The sequence below is a fragment of the Myotis daubentonii genome, chromosome 8, assembly GCF_963259705.1.
Source record: "Myotis daubentonii chromosome 8, mMyoDau2.1, whole genome shotgun sequence".
Classification (NCBI taxonomy): domain Eukaryota; kingdom Metazoa; phylum Chordata; class Mammalia; order Chiroptera; family Vespertilionidae; genus Myotis; species Myotis daubentonii.
The window spans coordinates 72,605,007-72,627,844 of NC_081847.1; the positions used below are offsets into that span (position 1 = coordinate 72,605,007).

Genomic DNA, 22,838 nt, shown 5'->3' on the forward strand with positions numbered 1-22,838 from the left:
TGACAGGAGTTTTGGCCAGGCTGTTAGCTGTGGAGATGATAGTAGTCAGATTCAGGCTATACATTGAAAGCAGAGCCACTATGAGTTGCTTGCGTACATTACTGTGAACGAGAGAGGACCCATGGTAGAGAGGAAGTATGTGAGTGAGGGCAATAGCCAGGTCTTCTGCATTTTGATTTAAAATACATCTCAACCAAAGGACAAGTTCAATTAAAGCCAGTTACATTTCTTTTTTCACTCATATGTGGAATTGAATGAACAAACTGAACTACCAAGCAAAATAGAGACAGATTCATAGATAGAAAGCAGACAGACAGCTCAGGAGGGAGGGCTGTTGGGGAGTGGATGGAGGAATTGAGCAAAAAAGAAAAAAAAAAGAACACATAGATATGGACAACAGTGTGGCGATTGTGGTGGGGTGGGGGGGGCGGTGGAGATGGAAAAGGGCATAGAGGGATAAATGGTGACGGGAAAATAAAATAAAATAAAAATAAATAAATATTGAAAAAGAAGAGATGAAGCTCTGGCCATCATCAGAAGTCTGGTTTTTCCTTACAGGGTTTTTTTTTTTTTAGCTTTCATTCGCAAATACGTAAAACTTAATTTGAACTCTTCAGTTGAATTGTTATGGTTCCTTTACACAATATAAATTTCTCCCTCTAAATTTCTACTCAAAACCCACTTTTGTTAAATACATCAAGTGCAATTCAATCAAAGAAGGGTCCAAATGGAAAACAAGGCAAATCTCTGTTGTCTAATTCGATAACACAGTGATAATAATGCATGCAGCAACGCTGTGGTCTCCAGCCAACTTTTATGGAGACTTTACTCTTTTAAGACACATTATCTCATTTAGCCCTCACCCTCTTCTCAGAATGCTTCCCCAGCCGAGTTCCTTTTCCTGCCCTCATCTCACTGGATTGTGGCATCCAGTTAATATGCATCTTCCCCACCTCAGTTCTGAGGTCCTGGGGTCAGGGGCCATGTGCCATTCAAATTTGCACCTGCTCCACTATAATCACTCAATATATCTGATGAATAAGTGAATAAGTACATGAAAGACCGAGAGAGGGGGCAGTAAGCCACACAGCTAGTCAGAGGCCAAGGAAAGAAGCACATGCACAGAGTCTGACTAAATTAAATTGCAAATGTATACCTCTTCCCACTTCCTTGCCTCCTGTAAGAGCTATTGCGACTAGGCAAATAGTGAATAAAATCAGGAATTCCCAGAGCTTTGGAAAAAAGGTTGACTAACTAAGACATACCATTGTAAATTTCCGCTCCGTAGTTCCCAGTGACCTTTAATGTGAAGAATGTAATTCAAAGCTAGGTTCTGTTGGGGATTACAAAACTCACACTTGTTTCTTAGCCCCTCTGGTGCAATAATGCCAAAGGTTTATTATAGCATTTTTGCATAAATATATGTGCACTGTTGAATGCTAAGGCACAGACTTTCGAAGGGAGAAAGAACATCCAAGATTATTCAGTCCATTTCCTTCATTTCTTTAACAGCTTTATTGAGATATAATTTTCATACCATAAAGTTCACCTATTTTAAGTGTACAGTTCCATAATTTTCAGTAAATGTATGGGGTTGTGCTATAATCACCACGATTCCACTTTAGAACATTTCATCACACCATAAACACCCTGCGCCCGTGTGCAGTGGGCGCCTGCTCCCACCTCCAGTCCTGGGCATCGCTAATCAGGCTTCTGCCTCTATGAGAGTGCCTTTTCTTGACATTTCATCTGAATGAAATCATACAATAGATAGTCTTTTGTGCCTGGCTTCTCTCATTTAGCATAATGTTTTTGAGCTCCATCCATGTAGAATGTATCAGTACTTGGTTTCTTTTGTTGCTGAAGAATATTTCATTATATGGATGTACCACATATTATTTACTTTTTCACCAGTTGATGGACATATAGATTGTTTAAATATGTTGGCTATCATGAATAATTCTGCTAGTATCATGTGTATACAAGATTTTGTGTAGGCCTATTTTTTTCATTTCTCTTGGGTAGAAACCTAGGGTAGCAATGGCTGGGTGAAAGGTAGCTTTTTGATTACCTTGTCAAGGAACTACTAGATTATTTTCCAAAGCGATTGAACCATTTTTTCTCCCCGGAGGGTCCCAGTTTTTTCAAATCTTTGTCAACACTTGCTATTGTCTGTCTTTTTACTGATAAGCTATTCTAGTGAATGTGCGTGGTGGTTTCTCATTGTGGTTTTAATTTACTTTTCCCTAATGACTAATGAGGTTGACCATCTTTTCATGAGCTTGTTGGTCACTTGTATTTCATATTTAGAAATGTCTAGTCAAATATTTTGCCAATTTTTAATTGATTTGTTTGTCTTATTACTATTAAATTGTAATGACATATACTGGATGTGAGTCCTATACACATGATTTGCAAATATTTTCTCTCAGTGTGTAGCTTGTCTTTTTATGGTGTATTTTGAAGCATAATTTTTTTAAAAGTCTAATGACATCCAATTTATGTGTTTTTCTCCCATTAATGGCTCATGATTTTGGTGTTATATCAGCATACTCCTTTTTAAATCAAAGGTCATGAAGATTTTCTTCTAGAAGTTTTATGGCTTATCTTATTTAGGACCATGATCTATTGGTTTTGTTATATTATTATCTATTAGATCTGTTAGTTCTTATGTAGTGTGAATTTAAATTTAGATTTTTTTTTTCGTATGAGTTTAATTGACCCAGCATCATTTGCTTAAAAGGTTATTCTTCGACCACGAAATTGTCTTGGCATCTTGTCAAGAATCAATTGATCATAAATATAGTGGTTTTTTTCTAGACTCTCAATTCTCTTTAATTGATCTATAAGTCTATTTTATATCTATTACTCTATGGATTTGCATACATTATTAAATTAGGAACTGTAAGTCCTCCAACTTTATTCTTATTTTTGAATTGTTTTTTCTATTATGGACCCTTGCATTTCCATGTACATTTTAGTATCAGCTTGTTCATTTTTAGAAAAGTGTTCTGGGATTCTGATAGAGAGGGGAGAGGGGTTGGGAGACTAGGTGAAAAAGTTGAAGGGATAAGCAAAAAAGAAAAAGAATTATAGACACAGACAACAGTATGGTGGTTACCAGAGGGAAAGGGAAGGTTGGGGGAGGTCGAAGAGGGTAAAGAGAGGGATAAATAGTGACAGAAGGAAACTTGACTTTGGGTGGTGAACACACAATACAATATGCAGGTATATTAGAGGAATAGTACACCTAAAACCTATATAATTTTATTAATCAATATCACCCCAATAATTTCAATAGAAAATTTTAAAAATCTATAGATAAATTTGTTGAGAATTTCCATCTTCACAAAATTGACTATTCCAAACCATAAACATGGAATACATCTCCATTTACTTAGATCTTCTTCAATTTTTTTCTGCAATGTTTTGTACTTTTCATTGTACAAATATTTCAATACTTTTATTTAAATGTATTTCTAAGTATTCTTTTTTTTTCTTTATTGATTAAGGTATTACATATGTGTCCCTATTCCCCCATTGCCCCCCTCCCACTCACGTTCATGCCCTCATCCCCCTGGTGTCTGTGCCCATTGGTTATGCTTATATGCATGCATGCAAGACCTTTGGTTGGTCTCTCCCCCTTGCCCCCTCCCTTCTTTTTGATACTGTTGTGAATGAAAGTGCTTACTTAATTTCCTTTTCAGGTTTTTCTTTGCTAATGATAAAAGTATAATTGATTTTTGTATATTGATCTTGAATCCTGTGTCCATGTTGAAATTGAAAGTGTGTGGTATGAAGAAACAACGGATTATTATTCAGAAAACCTGCCATTTGTAACAACAAGAATGAATCTGAAGGACATTATACTGAGTGAAATAAGTCAGACAAAGAAAAGCAAATACTGCATGATCTCTCTTATATGTGGAATCTAAAATGATCCAATTCATAAAAGCAGACTAGAGCATGGTGATTGTCAGAGGCTGGAGGGTAGAGGAAATGGGGAGGTGTTGGTCCAGGGGTTGTACAGGATGAATAAGCTCTGGAGAACTGTAAATACTGCATTTTATACTTGAAAATTGCTAAGAGAATAATCTTAAATATTCTTACCACATACAATGGTTACTATGTGAGGTGATGGGTATGTTAATTAGCTTGATTGTAGTAATCATTTCACAATGTATACATATATCAAAGCCTCACATTGTACACCTTAAGTATATATAATTTTTATTTGTTAGTTATACCTCAATAATACTGGAAAACCAACTCATAGGAAATGGACTCATTGAAACAGAAAGAAAATTGGTGATTGCTGGGGTTGATTGATAGTCAAAGGATACAAACAAAATTTTTTAAATCTTGAGTTGAATTTACGTGAGTTATACCTAACATTATATATCAATTTACCATATTAGAAAACGCAACTGAGAAATACTTTAAAATATTCATTCATTTAACAAAACTTTAAATAAAAATCATTTTATTGAAAATAATAGTAGTGAGCCCATTACATGTTAGCATCAATAAAATATTTTTATGAAAATAATTAATTTGATTTAGTGATTTAGTGAGAAGTGTAGCATTGTTTTACATTTTTTGCTAACCTCTAGCGTCCAGTGGACTCAGAAGGCTGCTAGGTTCTATATCTGTTTTTGCATTCAAACTATTGCATTATGTTGCTTGATTGAAGTAAACAGAGAGAGTTCAGCCCCTTGCGGTCATGAAGTCCTATGGCTATGCAAGAACTCCGCAGTACCCTTGTGAGAGATTGAATGTGCAAAAGGCAGAGAATGTCTTAATGTTATTCTAAAACTAGTTTTGACCTCGCAAATCACGTGAACAGGTGACAGGGACACTGGGCGGGCTTCTGCTCCCTCAGGGGTTCCCCCTTCACATGCAGGTACCTACCTTGTTCATCCCTACCTAATGGGTTGGGGCTGAGTTGTTTGGGAAGGAGCTAGAGCCGGGCAGGGCAGAAACTGTAAACTTTACTCGTGAGTACTAAGGTTGGTTGTGGCATTGATGAGTTAGTTCTGACGATTTTGTGTGTATTGTGTGAGAGAGTTTATGAGTGAAAACGTTGATGTCGGAAATGAGGGTTCTCACTGTAGGGAAGAGGAAAAATAGCCCTGGCCAGTGTGGATCAGTTAGTTGAGCATTGCCCCATGCTCTGAGAGGCCACTGGTTCCATTCCTGGTAAGGGCACATGCCTGAATTGCAGGAGGCAGCCAATCAATGTTTCTCTCTCACATTGATGTTTCTCTCTCCCTATCCTTCCACTCTCTCTAAAATCAATTTAAAAAAAATTTTTTTAAGAAGAAAGGAAAAACAAATGTGGAATGGGGATGGTGAGGAAGACTTTTGTGTTTTTGGATTTGAATTGGCGATATCAGCCTGAACAATCAGTATAAATTTTTGATGTTTAAAACATGTTTCTTTTTTCTGTCCAATGTATGGGCATAGGAACAGTGGAATCACAGTAGCCATGAGCTAACTCAATATCCAGATATTTCCTTCTAAATTTCTTATTTGGAGAAAGGCCTGGTTACAATCTTGGTAGAAAGAGCACAGGTAAGCCACGGACACCTTGTAGTGCCAGCAAGTGAAGGTGGGCACAGTGACCAGTGGGGCCACTAAAGGATGTGGGCACTGCCCAGCAGGACTCCCACTGGACTGAAACTACTTTAATTTTATAATTTCTTAGATATTTTATATTTTACATATTTATAACTCCTTGTACCTGTGGCTCGTATACAAGTATAAAAGTAAAACAAGTTTACAAATGAACACATGGAATCATCCAAGAAAATAATCAGTGGTGGGAACGTCACTGTGAACGATGGGACATCCCATGTGCCTCAGCTGAGTGGGGCTGGAAACAAAGGTTGAAATCCACCTTGTACACCTGGATCTTTGCTCCTACACAAGTCGCACGTGCCCTGTAGGGGACCCTGTGGGTGCTGATCAGCAGCTTCTGTGTGCTTCAATGCGAATGGCTCTCAGTTCTGACCTTCTTCCAATGTTCCCCATTAGACTACCACAGCCACCTGTTCTGCCCCCCACATGAACTGGGAGTGCCTGGGAGTTTCTGTCTCTGCAGTGGAGTACATACCCACTCACGGATTGGTACTGGAGGCCCAAATGCCCTTGGGTCGAGATGAGATTAACTCTGAGGTACAGTTTATATTCCAGGGCTCTCCATAGGATCAGACTGAGAGACTGGATCTTTGCCCGAAATCACATTCCTGCTTGGCTCCCTCCCCTCTCCTCTCCCTTATTCCCTTACTGGTTTCTCCTGGGTCCACTTTCTTAGCAACACGTCATTTCATTGAAACCTTGGCGGAGAGCCTGATTCTGGGAGAACTGGAACTAAAACAAGTTTGTTTCTGGGAGAACATGAGCCCAAAGGTGCCCTTCCAAAGTCAGGCAGCCTTCCACTTTGAGCTACAGTATACTCTCTATCATCTGATGTCAGCATTCTAAACGCATACAGCCCTTGACTGGAGACATCTTCACTAAATATAGAAAGGGGGCCACAGGGTGTGTCAGTGATGGATGATGGATGGGTCTGATAGGGCCCTGATCTCTCTCAGTGAAGCAGGAGTGATCATCTAAACCATTAGTTCAAGAATTGGAGGAAGCATGACAGTCTAGAGGCAGGGCTCTCTAAAGCCTGCAGAGGAATTCCTGCAAGCTTTGCTCTTAAAGGTGTCTGAGGCAACCGTCCTCTCTGGGGGCGGGGGGTCTTGCGACTTGGGACTGGAGTAGAATGTTCTTGTCTCAGGAGACACTGAAACTACAGGATGCAAGTTGCTGGCAAGCCTGGGTCTGAAAAGCTGGGGAGGTGAGGATGGTGTCAGTCACTGTAGCGTTGAAGGTGAGCTGCAGCCGCAAGGATGCCAGAACCAGGAGGTGACAGAAGGTTCAAACTCTCCTTGACCTTATGCAATGAAGTGGGGCTGCAGCATAGCTTTCAGGGCCCTAAAAGAAGAGGTCCCTGGGTTAAGTCATGCAGAAAATAGGATCATAAATGTCAGTGTTCTGATTGGGAGAAATAGAGAAGGTATCACAGGAGGGAAAATGGGTGAGTAAATACTCTGTTGTGAGGTGAGCATTTTAAGTTCTTTCATGTTATCAGGATTTTTCTACTACAGAAAAAAAATCCTGTTAACTTACAACTAACCTTAAATAGTTTATTGCAACCACATTTTAGCACTAGAATATGTCTCTTGGGGGTTATTCTCACTTAGATATGATTTTATCATCGCCAGTGAGGTAAAAAGAGCTTAGATAAATCTATTTTCAAGGCACTGATAATGGGATGAAGGTACTACAATCAACAAAAATAATACCCACTTTCTTTTTCTTTCTTCCCATACTGCTTCCCAAAGTGGATGGGTTAGGGCCACGAAACTTGCACTACTTTTTTGTATGTGCTGTTTCTTCTCTTCTCTTTGATCAGACTTCCAAAAGGTGGACTCAAAGCCAGGCCCAAAGTGTCCCAAATGCCAGATGGGGAGTTTTGGTTGTGTCATTCAAATAATGGATAGCTTATGACAGTGTTTGAAAAGGGACACTGCTATATGTTTAGGAAGATCAATGGATTGACTGGTTAGTTGATCAAATAAATTAGAGACAAAGAGACCTGTTGAGTCTGGGTAAGAGGGGGATACGTGCCCATCCTCAGAATTATGAGTGGGAGGAGGAGAAGGCGGAGGAGCAAGTGCAGATTGCAGATGTCAAGTCAACAGGGCTTATTGATTCGAGGTGTGGAGTGAAGTATAAGGAGGTAGGAATTGAGGATGAGCCCCACGTGCAAGATCTGGCCACTTGGTGGGCAGCACTACCCTTCACTAAGGAAGAAATGTTGGGGAGCAGGCGGGTTTGTAGGGAAGAGTTGCGGTTAAGGACACATCCAGTGTGAGCTGGCTTTGGAACATGTAAATGGAGGTAGATTTCTACAAAGCAGTGGTTTATAAGTCTGGAGCCCAGGAGAGAGGTTTAGTTGTAGAGAGAGGTGATGATAACAACTAGGAAGTTCATCCCACCCGGTAAAATTCATTCGCCTCTTCTCTATCCTGTCCAGTGTTTACCAGCTGGTTGTCAAGGAGGAAAGACTTCAGAAATCACGGCGGGCAGCTGACATCATCGAGTGCTTTTCGGTGCCTGTGAGCTATAGGAACGCCTCCAGCCTGGATTCTCTGCACTACTTTGCTGCTGAGTTGAAGCCCGCCAACCTGCCTGTCACACAGCCCTTCACAGTGGGTGACAACAAGACATACAATGGCTACTGGAACCCTCCTCTTTCCCCTCTGAAAAGCTACAGTATCTACTTCCAAGCGCTCAGCAAAGCCAATGGCGTAAGTATGGCCACATGGGGGCCACTGCTCATCTTGTTTGTATTTTCCCCTTTCTCATGTGAGAAGGCAGTGCAGCTTCAGAGTGTGGATCAAATTCAGCCCATACTTTTTTTTTTTTTTGCAAATAGGGTGTTTTTTTGTCTTTACTACAGCACTGACATTTCATTTATATAGTCTATGACTGTTTTAATGCTGCAACCATACAGCTGAGTAGTTGACACAGAGACTCTCTACCCCATAAAGCCTAAAATACTTACTATATGACCCTTTACAGAAAAAAAAGTGTAGATCCCTGTATTGGAGGATTTAAAAAAAAAATGGTGTTTCACTTGGGCAAATCATATGGCCTGAATCTTAATTTCCTCATCTATAAAATACCTATCAATTTGATATCTGTGAATGTATAAGCATATTTTACTTAATCAGTGGATACTAGCTCCTTTATTATTACTGTTAATCCCATTAGAAAATATATTTTTCTTCCAAAGACAAGGTAACCTTTTTTGTGTGTCAAGCATTTTTGCTGGACAAAATGTATATTTTATTGTAGCTTCTATGCATTGCTCTTGGTCCATATTCTTGGGGACCAATAAAACCCATGCAATCGCCTTCTCAGGTGGTAGTCTTTCCGTTGCAGAAGATCTTTCCTACTCTCCACCTCCCCTCTGCACAACACAACCATCTGGTCTTATTTTCTGCAAACTAGTCCCTCTTATGACACGAGTTTATCTTTTATCTCTAGGATGCCTTTGTGGACATACTCCAGGTTAATATATTTTATTCAACAAATTATAATGAACAACTGGTATATGCTAGGCCTTTATAGTTCATACTAAGGTTATGTAGATGTGTCCTTATAGCGATGCAAGGGCGTGGAGCAGGTGCCATGCTCCCCAGTGCGGCTGGAGAAGGGGAAGCTGAGCCAAAGCAGATTTGGTGACGTGTGAAGAGCCTGTGCAGGTTCTGGTGGCAGTCATCATCTTGTGAGAAACCTGGGTTGAGGAGCTAATTAACATTTAAAATGTCCACAGACCCATTTAAATTCCACATTGGTATTTCAGTTCTACATTTATTACTGGTTCAAGAAACACTCCTCACATAGAGTATAAAGCTACAAAGAGAAGCAGCCAAACTGCCTTCCGCCTGCCCACCTGGTCTTCCGTCTGCATGAAACACGGATGTATTGAGGGGGGGGCCATGAAGATGGGCAGAAGCATCTTGGGGCCCACCTTGTTCCTGATTCACTGCATCCCATAACGGCCAGATTATTGGTTCAGCACAGCTCTGGGAAGGCGTGGCTCTTCTGCTCTTGGCAACATGTCAGGAGATACTGTTGGGTTTGCATGCTGTGAAGAGGAGTAATAGTTGTACCCAATTCATACTCTGTTACATTCCTACTACGATGCTCATAAGAACCCAGCAAGAGACCCAGACTATAGAACCCAAACACTGACAACTGGACCCCAAGAGGAACATTGTCAGACCTGAGCAGAAGAGCAGGTGAGCATAGCTAAGATTTGGAAACAGCCTAAGTGCCCATCAGCAGATGAGTGGATTAGAAAACTGTGGTACATATACACAATGGAATACTATGCTGCGGTAAAAAAAAAAAAAAAGGAACTCTTGCCTTTTGCAACAGCATGGATGGAACTGGAGAGCATTATGCTAAGTGAAATAAGCCAGTCATAGAAAGATAAATACCACATGATCTCACTCATTTGTGGATTATAGAGAACAACATAGACTGATGAAAAGGGGCAGACCCAAAGACTGAGAAACAGCGATCAGGCTATCAATCCCCAGAAGGAAAGTAGGGGAGGGCGGGGGTAAGGGGAAGAGATCAACCGAAGGACTTGTATACATGTATATAAGCCAAACCAATGGACATGGACAACAGGGGGATGGGAGCATGAGTTTGTGTGTCGGGGGGAGGTTGGGGGTTAATGGGGGGGATGAGGACACATTTGTAATACCTTAATAATAATAAAAAAATATATTAAAAAAAAGAAAAAAAAAAAGAAGAGCAGGTGAGGAAGAAGGGATCCTGGAGGTTCTGCTCCCCAAACACCACACCACAGTCCCCGTCTCAGGACATGGGGTGTTGCCCTTGGGAATGAAGTCCCCCCCACTCTTCAGCTAGCTGATCTAGGAAGCAGTTTCTACTACTCCTTCCAAGATGAGCAAAGCCTTGCTCATCAATAAGCAGTAATTATTTGTGCTCTCAAGCCCACACCACGTGCACTCCCCTTTTGGATCTAAGACTTGGAGTAATGACACACAAGCAGGAATGGAACCAGAAAGGTGCTTGGGCCAGGTGTCCTGAGGGTGCAGTTGGCCTCACAGGAACAGAGAGGAAAAGCTGTGGAGCTGTTGTATTTTTCTGGCAAGAGAGAGATTCCACACTGCTTCCAATTACTGTGCTTAGTATTAAGTTTTACTGAACAGGGTTTGTATGAAAAGGTCATAGGAGCAGAAAAGCTATTCTCAGTCTGACAAATCCCTGCCTGGCCCCTCTCAGATTTCTTCACATCAAAAAGCAAGCACACAGTGCAGCTAAGCCTGGAGGACTTTTGAGTCGAAATGGTATAACCCACAAATTCCTTATCAGCCAAGTTGTTGTTCTTGTGCCAATACATCAGAAAGACATTTTCAGTATCCACAGGCTCCCACAGGCCCCGCTTCTAATAAATCATTCAAAGAGCATTTGGCTGAGCAAAGAATCAAAATAAAGAAATCAAGAGTAGAGAAATATGGGATAAAATGACCCACGGTGAGCGTGGACACTAATTATATATAGTGTTGATGCTAAATACTTGCTCCAAATATGTTACAAAAGAGAAGATTAATATAAAAACTAATACTTAAAGAGAGGATGTGTAATGTAAAATAATAACAATTGTGATCTGGGTCTGCAGTTCACTATTATGTCAATAGAAACTGAGAAAGAGAGGATTTATGAGTCTAAATAAAAATCTGCTAGGTTTTCTACTCTAGACAAGATGAAATAAATACTGCTATTTTATTTTTGATACCAAGAATTTTTAAGGTATAGTTTTTAAACATAAAGGCAGTCTTCCAAACTATCATTAAAAAGCCAGGAAACAACAACCTACAAAGAAAAGGGGGAGAAACAAAGGAAGTTATAAGTAAACATAAAAATAAGCAACTATAAAGTAAGACAAATGCATTAGATTTGATTTTTTTAAAGTAGTGCTTTCCTCCCCTCAAAATAGGTGGAAAATATACCTTGGATCAAGTAAAAGCCAGAATTCAGCGAATCCCTGGTACTGGAAGATTAAAAACAAAGGATGAAGCCAAGTTATATTAAATTAAAACAAGTTACACAAAAGGATAAAGGCCAGTTGTTGCAGGGTAGTTGTAGTCCCAGTTGAATAATTCACTATCAATCAAGTTCATTACTCCCAACTTTACCTGCAAGTTTCAGTCAGAGCATGGTAAGAATTTTAGGGTCCAGATGTCTTTATTCTATGGATATTAAATGGCTAAATATTCAGCCTTTACAATCACACTGCCTACACACAAAACCATATTAACTGTGTGACTTTAAGTAAGCAATTAAGAGTTAGATATTAACCTGATGGTGTGGCTCAGTGGTTGAGCGTCAACCCATGAACCAAGAGGTTACCAGTTCAATTCCAAAGTCAGGGCAAAGTCAATGTACACACTCAGGTTGTGGCGTCAATCTCCAGTAAAGGGCGTGCAGGAGGCAGCCGATCGATGTTTCTATCTCAGTGATGTTTCTCTCTATCCCTCTCCCTTCCTCACTCTCTAAAATCAATTAAAACATATTTTTTAAAAGAGTTAGATATTACTGATTAAGTAAACATCTAGCAAGCTCATACTATATGTAAAAATAAAATACGCCCTTCTAAGTGCTGGGAATAAACCAATAAGCCAGACAGACAAAGAACTCCCTGTCCTCATAGCATTTACATTCTAGTAGGGGAGAAATAAAAAATAAATAAATGTGTGAAATAATATTCTGTCTGAATAGTAGGGGCAGTCCCAACTGCCAGGCACTGTCCTTGGTGCTGAATTCTAAGTACCTCACTTCCTTGTGATTCAGGCCATATTGTAACCATTTGTTTTGAATACAACTATCTTAGAGATCTGTAGCATTCCAGAGTTGGATGGATTTTGAAGTGTCGTCTAGACTAGACTAGAAATCAACATGATATCTCCAATGAAGCATCTTGGCAGGTCATTATATAGCAGGGGTGGGCAAACTTTTTGACTCGAGGGCCACAATGGGTTCTTAAACTGGACCGGAGGGCCGGAACAAAAGCATGGATGGAGTGTTTGTGTGAACTAATATAAATTCAAAGTAAACATCATTACATAAAAGGGTACGGTCTTTTTTTCAATAGTTTTATTCATTTCAAACGGGCCAGATCCGGCCCGCGGGCCGTAGTTTGCCCACGGCTGTTATATAGCCTCAGCTTGACCTGCTGCAATTCTCTGGAGAGAGAGTTGATTCTTTGGGGAGCTGGTAAAATTATCAGCACTTTCTTTCTTCTGCAAAGGCAAATTCGGTCTCCTTAACTCTCTCCACTTGAGATCTTGTATTGATTGAAACAAATCGAATCTTTTTTTCCTATGTCAGCCTTTTGGAGAAATATGACAGCACCAACTACCATCCCTGGCCACCCAGGCCATTTCTTATTGATATTTAATATGCAATTACTTCTGTTTCTCACATGGCATGATTTCTGTATCTCTTCCATCCTATCTCCTGTTCTCTCGTAGACAGACTTAACATTATACTTCAGATGTGGGTTTGCCTGCTACACTTGAACCACCCTTCTTCTTGTGATCATTTTCTAAGACATTATTTCCCAAACATCCCAAGATATATTTCTCACTTATTAGGGCCTTCACACAAGCGTCATTTTGTCTGAATCTCTTTTATTTATTCCTTGAAGAACTAATGCCTTCTCATTTTTCAGACTTCATCATTAATATCACATCCTCTGGAAACTCCCTACCTATGTTATCTAAGATTCATCCACACCAGTACTCACTTGCATGCTAATCTGTTCATTGTCTTTAAAATGCTCAATGTTTTTAAATTGCACTTGTTTTTGTATAGTGTGTGCCTCCTTTGTTAGACTAAGCTTCAGGAGGTAGGAACTCTTGTTTTGTTTGCTGCTGTATCTTCCATACTGAGTATAATATTTAACACATAGTAGATATTCAGCATCATTATATGAATGAATGAGGTTACAACTTGTTTCTTGTTGTTTCTAAGTCTCAGTGTTCTCATTTATAAAATAGAAATACTTATTTGAGAGTGAATTGAAAAAAAGATCTTGAATACTGAAAGGTACTAAATAAGCGTGAGTACAGTCTGAATTTCACTGTAGCATGAGAGATGTGGTTCTGAGCTATTTCCACCATAGATAGATGAGCCCTAAAGGACTTTCCTTCTGTTAGAGTAGTAAAACTTTCCCCCCAGCTGTCTCATTTCCAAAACTCCAGGCTTCTGGGCAGCCTTGATTTCCTCCAAATGGTACCCAGAGTAGCAGTCTCAGTTGTAAACAGTGGGTGGGTGCAGTTTTGTATTGTTTCTTTCCCACTCTTCCCAGAATGAGGTCTGCTGACTCTACTGTTCTCTGTTTCCCCACCATCATTAGCTGTGATTGTGAAGTTGAAAGGACCGTAATTAACGGTTGAATGCAAAACAAGTGTGGCAAATTCATGCCGATATCTGTCAGAAGCCATCTCTTGTGGACCAATGCAGTTGTGTGTGTTCTTTTTATGCAGAAAGGAAACTCTTTCCTGGCCATATCCTTGTTATCACATGGGGACACATTTCACCTGGGTGATGCCTCTGCCAGATGCTGAGCTAAATAAGTGAAGTGAGAAGGAAGGGTGACTATTGTTTGTAGTGTAATCACATTATAATAGTTGGGATAATCTAGGTAGAGCTAGCTTAGGGGGGAAAAATCTGTGTCTGTGAATGAAGTGAAAGAAACTGTATTTAGTTGTGACCAAGGACTGTTGAAAAATGTTTGCACGTGGATGGGTTTTCTATGGCATGGGGAGATGGAAGGAGCTGAGACTTGGACATAAGACTGGGCTTTGAATTATGGCTGTGACTTAACATCTCAAGATATATTATGTGATTCATGATCTACCTCCCCAAATTTTGGGGAGAGTAAATGACACAATGCATATAAGGCGTCTGTGGCAGTTTATTGTAATATTTGTTCTCTTTCCCCTTTCTCTGGGAAGGGGGTGGAGTTGGAGCATCCTTACCTGGCATATGCCAATTTGTCCAGTTGGCTCCACATGGAAGCACATATCTTCCTAACTCTGGAAGACTTCCTGAACCGTGTCAACAGCTGTTGACTGTCCTGACTTACCCATGTTTTGCAACCCCACCACAGGCTTTCTTCTGTTTAACTTTTCATACATGGTGTAAAGCCTGACAGCTGTTCCTATTGAACCTTTTAACATAATCGATCTTGTCTTTTGGGTACGATCTTGCCCCTCCCAACCCCATGTCCTCATTCTCTTTTTAGTTTATTAACAGTTCACATGTCACGTGAGGAAAGCTCAGATGGGCCATGGAATAAGGAGGTATGGGGGACCCACACTCAAATGAGCTAAGACCACACACGATAACTCCTGGCTTAGGATAAAGTTCTAACCACTTATGCTGTAGTAGCAAACAACCGTGAAGTCTCAGTGTATTACCAGAAAAATATTTGTCATTCCTCCTACATGTCCTCAATGAGTCAGCAAAGGGCTCTGCTTATCATTGTCACACTGGAACTCAGGCTAATGGAAAGTCCATTTGACACGTGCTTTCACAATCGCCAGGGCAGAGAAAGAGAAATGTGGCAAGTAGGGTAACTGATTCTAAAAAGCTTCCACATAAAAATGATATGCAACACTTTCACATTCTATTGGCCAAGGCGAGTCATGTGGCCATGCTTAACTTCCAAAACTGAGGCAGTACATTCCAGCTGTGTACCTAAGGGAGAAGGGGGATATGTGAGAACATCCTAATGACCACCACACTCCCTCATCACTCCTACGCTTTCCCTTCAAGTTCCCATAACACCCAGAATCCATCCTGAAGCATCTATGTAGCTCCTACCACAAGTCCTGAGGACTTTCTATTATTGAGCACCTGCTGTAACCCAGACAGTAAGCAAGGTGCTTTCACTTATCCCGTGGTCGGCAAACTGCGGATCACGAGCCACATGCGACTCTTTGGCCCCTGGAGTGTGGCTCTTCCTAAGCCTTAGGAGTACCCTAATTAAGTTAATAACAATGTACCTACCTATATAGTTTAAGTTTAAAAAATTTGGCTCTCAAAAGAAATTTCAATCGTTGTACTATTGCTATTTGGCTCTGTTGACTAATGCGTTTGCCGACCACTGAACTACTCCTGACTAGTCTCACAGACAAAGTGACTCCATTTAAATCAGTGGCTGTATGGACTGCCAGGAGCACCCTGGGATATCACAGAGCCTCAGTTACTCCCTGCTGGAGGACTTTTTTTTCATCTTTATTGTTGAAAGTATTACATATTTCCCCCTTTTTCCCCCATTGACCCCTTCTAGCCCGTCTCCACCCCAGGCCTTCCCCACGCTATTGTTTGTATCCATGGGTTATGTACATATGCAAACAAGTTCTTTGGTTGATCTCTTCCCACCTAGCCACCCAACCCTGCCTTCCCTCTGACATTGGCCTCCATGGAGATATGGTAAAGAAACATCTAATGCCCCCTGGGATACTGTTCCACCCTGAAAGACAGTGGTTCTTCTAAGTCTCCCATGAAGTGTGGTGAGAGGCTTTAGAAAACCTCAGATCTCTCCCACACATCAGTGGCGGAGCCAAGGTAACAGAAAACTGAACCAAATGCCTACACCCTTTTTCTGACTTGTTGGCATAATCCTGTTAGGAGCATATTTCTGGGTTTTATTAGCTCTGTAGCGTCCCTATGGAAGTGGAGAAGAGGACTGAAATAGATATTTGGAATCCGAGGTTGTCATCACAACCTTTTTATAACCAATTCTGAAAGCCTTTTGTCAGCAGAGTCTACATTCCATGCCTAGGGCTCCTTTCTAGTCCTCAGTGGAGCCTGTCTCCTGGGAACCACCAGCCCTCCAGGCCTCTGTTTTACCATTTGAGGCATCACCTGCTCATGAAAGCTCTGAACTTCTGTTGACACCCTGTTGGGTCTCAAACACCTCCTTCCAGGTGAGAGGGAAATTCCCTGAATGTCATCTTGTACAAATACCAAGATGAGCTCTCCCAGGTTGCTAATTTATTTTTTCACTCACACACAGTTCCTACAGATTTTATTATCATGGTATGAGACCTGAGGGACCAAGAACATTTTCCTTTCAATGCAAATATACTTTAAACTCATTTGGAGAAGGAAATGAAGGTTACACAAATGTTGACAGCTGATAATCTTGTCAGCCTGAATCTTGAGGCATCAGTGCTCCAGACTCTGTCCTCAAAAGGCTCATGGAAATAGCAACCTAAGTTTCCTTATGCAGCTTTCTGCCTCCATCAGGCCCCATCCAAACTGAGAGTCTCCATGAAGTTCAGTCCAATTGGTCCCCAAATGATGAAAAAGTGGGAAAATCTCTGAATTTGGAAACTGGATGCATGGGTTTCAGTACTGGCTCTGCCATGTTTCAGCTACATGAACTGAATACTAGACTCCAGTTTTCCCATCTGGCATGTGGGGATGAGATGTGCTCTCCCAAGCTCGCTGGGGTCCTTGTGAGGAGGAACAGTAGGTGTGATTACTCTGCACATCCCTCAGCACCTCTCGAATGAAGGTGTTCCAAACATAAATATGTGTGTGCCAATTCAACATATGTGTTTATATACATACATACACATAAATATTTTAGCATGTGCATATATGCATGTATATATTTGCACATGTATATATGAATGTGTATCTTCATATTCAGTTAAAGCAAAGTTTTAAAGTAGCTTTAGAATCTAAATGGAAGGAAAGTTATCATTGCACCTGAGGCCTAGTATAGGTAGTTAATGAAATAGAACACTATCTCTTAATCTCTTACTCTTGAGTTTCCTGGAAGCCAAGGCAAAGAAGAAGGGGTGTGTGTCAGATTAGCATAGCCTCTCTTACCAGATAGAGAGAAGGTTACATATTTTTCACGAGAGATGCTAGAAGGGGGATTTATCACATATATGACATTATATATATATATATATATATATATATATATATATATATATATATATCACATCAAGCATATATGACATCATATACCTATGCATACATATATAATGTGTATGTATATATATATATATATATGTGTGTGTGTGTGTGTGTGTGTGTGTGTGTGTGTGTGTGTGTGACCATATATAAGGGGCCCTGAAGAGAAACCAGCTAGTATCATAATATCAAGTTTTCTCAAACACCCCATCAATGTTATAATACAATATTAAACTAGAATTTAATAGAGCCATTTACACTCAAGGAATCTGTCTGTTTCTTGTGCTATATAATGGCCTTGATGCTATTAATTAATGCCATCAAATAAGATTAATGAATCTCAAGTTTCTTTCCCCTCAGAACTTTTAATGAATATGCTTAGTATGGAGTCTTTCCTATCTTCCTATTGCATAGATTGGCGCTGACCATCTACGTGACCTTACACAAGTGAATTTGACTCTCTTGAGTCTCATTCTCATTTGGACAGTTTTAATGTCCTTAGTATCAACTTTATAAAAATGTTTGGAAATATTAAATGAGACGATGTATAAAAAAATTCTTTTCATGGTCATTGGCAGGCAATAAACATTGCCAGCTATCATTATTAGAATATCATAGATGGCTGATATAAGGCAGAGTGTGGAGGTGCATGAAGGAAAGAACAAGCAAAATCTAGGGGTGCACAGAGATTTTTAACCTATCAATTAAATTTGAATAATTTCAATAGACTGTGGGCAGGATGCAGGAGGAGGGAGTTCAGGGAGGAGAAAGAAAATTGGTGAAGTCCCCATATATAGAGACACCAAGAGACACCCTGGATCCATTGAGGAGAGAAAATTTTCGAAGGAAGGTTGGGAATGCTGCACTTATAGAAAGACAGGTGGAGAAGTGAGACAGTTCTTCTGTGGATTCTTCCCAGAGGCTGTATTTTGGTCAAGTTCCATCTTTTACATTGTTTTTCCCTCCAAAATCATTCCTAAGTCTTTCCTATTTCAGAAGGGTGGTTTGGCCAAAACACTTCAACTTCTATATCCATCCAGTTGTCACCAAGTTCTTCTGGTTCTACATTCTAAATTTCTCTCCAATTCATATATTTTTCTCATCTTCAGTGTCATCATCCTGGTCCTGAGCACCATTATCTCTTGCCTGGGCAACCCCAACAGCCTCTTAATTGGTCTTACCAAATCCATCCTTCCTTGTCTCAAACCCATTCTCCAACAAGAAGAGTTATGTGTAAATCAGTGTCATGTGTATCTTCATTTCCAGGACCAAGAAACCAAGCTGGGTTTGAACCTGTGCATGTAAAAATGCTGTCATGATTCTATTCTGGTCAGAGTACACGCCTGGGTTACAGGCTCGATCCCCAGTGTGGGGAGCACAGGAGGCAACTAGTCAATGATTCTCTCTCATCATTGATGTTTCTGCCTCTCTCTCCTTCTCCCTTCCACTCTGAAATCAATACAAATAGATATTTAAAAATAAAATAAATAAAAAATGCTGCCAGGCAGTCCTGTGCATTCAGTGCCATGCTTCCTGCTGTGTCATAACCCCACAAAGTGGAATCTGACTTGACTGAAACCAGTGGGAGTCCCTAACAGACTCCATATCCCCGACACATCCATGTTTTTCCCTCTCTCCCACCACACGTGGCCAGCCTCCATCCCCCTCTCAATCTTGAAACACCTGCTGGCCCTGCCATTAGCATCAACAAATAATGAAGAGCTGTACTAATAGCAATTATCATAATAAATTGGCCTCTGATTACATCTGTCACCTGAGAATTTCAAAGACTTTACAAACATCAATTAGTAATTACAGCTCAAAGGATGCTCACAGAGAGCAGGGATCATGGAGGTCAGGGGAGGAGCTGTGCAGGGAGGCATGAAGGGCAGCTCTCACTGAGGCTGGCTTTGACCTGGGAGTCACCAGTCCCTGGTGCAAGGTCTAAACCTCTCTCCACAAGGTTCAGAAGAACCGCACTTCTGACATCCCAATTAGGGGATAATTTGTTCAGCTGTTCTCCTGCTCCGTCCTGGTGCTGTGGATGGCAGGCATAAAAAGTAGTTTGGAAAGGGAGCTTACAGACTGTGCAGTTGTCTGCTGATGGCAGAAACAGAAACTGAAGTCCTGAGTGGGGAAGTGAGCACCACCATGATGATGACAATGATGACGATGATAAAAATCCAATCGTTCATTAAGCGCTTGCTCTGAGTCGGGGGGAGGGGAGGGGACACAGATAAATAAGATATAGTTCCTGCTCTCAGGGAACCCAAAGTCCAGTGGGGAAGACAGTTATGAAAGCAACTATGCACAATAGACTGTACCAGGAATCCCATTGGTGGAATACCCAGTGTGCAGCTGGAAGCTTAGGGCGGAGGGGATGAGCGGGTGCTTAGCAAAGTCTCATAGAAACAGTAACATTTGAGCTGCATATTGAAAGATAAATGGGTATTTCCCAGGCAGACAGCAGGGCAGAGGACATGGTGTGTCCTGCAAAGGGAGCTACTGGGCAGAGGCCCAAAGGTTGGGAAGAAGGGGTGGGGTTGGTTCCAGGATATAGAGAGAAGGCGGGACAGAGACAGAAACCAGACAAAGGGGGGGAGGCCTTGCATGCCATGCAAAAAGCTTGGAATTTATTCCGTTGAAAGCAGGAAAAATCATCTTGTCAATGGTCCTAATATATATTTATTACAATAATATAGCTATTCATGTGTAGTCTTTGCAACTTTCAGGCACTTGTGCACTCAAAATTTTGTTCAACCCAGAGAGATGTGCGGAAGGTATTGCTACTATTCTGTAGATGAGGACACTGTAACTTTTTAATATCTTTTTTTACAAAATTAAGAGATTCGTGTGTATTTTATTTCCACTTCTTATAGAAAAGATAACGTACTATAGATACCTGGAAATCAATTTTTTAGTCGTTCATAGAGGTCTTCCTCATTTTTTTATAGCTTACATAGTATTCTATTATGTAGATATATCTTAATTTATTCAGTCACTCTCACAGGTAGACATATAGGTTGTTTCTCCATCGCAAACATTTCTGCAATAAAGGAATGTGTACATATGTATTTTGTATTGTTGGAGGCGTGTCAGGGAACATTCCTAGAAGAGGGATGGTTGGATCAACAGGTTGACAACTCAGTAATCTTCATAGATATTTCTAAATCCCTGTTTTAAGGGTTGACTCAATTTTCATTTCCTCTAGCAATGTTTCAGACTAATTGTTTCTCCACAACCTTGCCAGCAGCAGTTTGTGGTCCAACTTTAATTTTTGACAAAGTTACACATAAGACAATTTTTTAAATTGATTTCAGAGAGGAAGGGAGAGGTAGAGAGAGCTAGAAACATCAATGAGAATCATTGATCGGCTGCCTCCTGCACACCCCACACTGGGGATCTAGCCTGCAACCCAGGTATGTACCCTCACCAGGAATCGAACCATGACCTCCTGGTTCATAGGTTGACGCTCAACCACTAAGCTATGCCTGCTGGGCTAGACATTTTATCTCAGTATAGTAATAATCCCCCTTCTCTTATTGAAAGTGAAGTCAACATCTTCTCATGTATTTAGGAAACTTTTTATTTAACTTTAATTACTTGTGTGTGTCTTTTGCCCAATTCTCTAGCACGATTTATACCTCTTCTTCCTTAATTTTTAAAAGCTATTTATGTATCAGGGATATTAATTCTTTGTGATATATGTTGCAATTTTATAGACTTTGCTTATAGTGTTTTTGACACGCCAAAAAGAAAAAGAAAGAAATGGAACCAAGTGTTTTATTTTTTTTCCCCTTTATTGAATACAGACTTTGAGTCACAGTGAAAAGGCCTTTTCGTATGCCAAGGTTATAAAGGAATTCACTCATATTTGCTTCTAGACCTTGAAAAGTTTAAAAATTTTTTTACATTTAATTTTCTGATGTTTGGTATTTATTGTTGTATATGATATAAAGTGTGTATCTAACAATATCTTTCCCCCCCCCCAAATGTCTATTTGGTTGTCCTAGCAACATTTTTTAAAAAGTTCACATTTACCCCCAATATCTGAGATGCCACTTTTCTATTTTAAGTTTTTGTGTGTTCTTGGGTCTTCCTCGGAATTTTGCATTCTATTCCACCAGCCTGTTGCCTATTTCCTCACTAGTACCACACTGTTGAAATTAGAGGCTCCGTGCTTTAATATCTGACAGGGTGGTCCCCCCCAACTCAATTTGCCTCTCATGATTTCATAGTTATGGGATATTCACCTTTCATATAAGCTTTAGTGTCAACCTGTCCATCTCCATAAAAAGCCTATTACTAATTTTACTGGGATTGCATTAAATTTATACATTAATTAGGGTGAACTGACATCTTTAAGATGTTGATTATCCTAGCTGAGAACAGAGGATATTTTTGTACTGTTTGTTCAAGTCTACATCTGTGTTTTTCAGGGGTGTTGTAAAGTTCTCTTCTATAGGTTTCAAGTTTGTTACCAAGTATTTAATCTTTGTTGCCATTGGAATTGAGATTTGCTGCCATGATGTCCTTTGACTGATGGTATGGATACTGTTCACTTTGTATATTAATTTTATACCCTGCTACCTTGTATTATTGATTCTTGTTGGGTTTTCAGATATACTGTTAAATCATTTGCAAACAGAGATAGTTCATTTTCCAGACTGTATGCTTCTAATTGATTTCTCTTATCCACCTGCACTGATTAATCCTTCCAGTGCAATATAAAGGGGTAGTAGGCATAAAGGACACCCTACTCTTGTTCTTGATCTTAGTGGTTACGCCTTGACTAGGTCCCCACTAAATAAGATGCTGGTTTTAGGACTAAGATATATTCTTGTCATGTTATGAAAGTATCCATCAATTCCTATTTTCTTGAGTTTTGTTTAAAATCAGGAATGGGTGTTAAAATTGTGTCCAATGCTGTTTTGCATGAGTAGAGAAAGTATAATTTTCTCCTTTGATCTATTAATATGCTATGTTATAAGAATGGATATCTTTTTTATTTTTATTGATTTCTGAGAGGGAGAGAGAAAAAGAGAGAAATAGAAACATCAATGATGAGAGACAATCATTAATCAGATACTCTGCAAGCCCCCAACTGAGGATCCAGCCCACAACCTGGGCATATACCCTAACTGGGAATCTAACTGTGACCTCCTGGTTCATAGGTTAACACTCAACCACTGACCCACACCAGCCGGGCTTTCATATTCTTAATAATTTCTCATTTT

At 40.2% G+C, this 22,838-nt stretch overlaps 1 protein-coding gene across 8 annotated transcripts in view; it reads left to right on the forward strand.

The window, feature by feature from the left end:
* Window positions 1-22,838, forward strand: part of PTPRT (protein tyrosine phosphatase receptor type T) — a 960,656-nt gene that overhangs the window by 749,720 nt on the left and 188,098 nt on the right. For all 8 annotated transcript variants that reach the window (XM_059707048.1, XM_059707051.1, XM_059707049.1 and 5 more), the window contains exon 12: window positions 8,090-8,363. In XM_059707048.1, coding sequence (XP_059563031.1) covers window positions 8,090-8,363 — 274 coding nt within the window. The remainder of the gene's footprint in view (window positions 1-8,089; window positions 8,364-22,838) is intronic.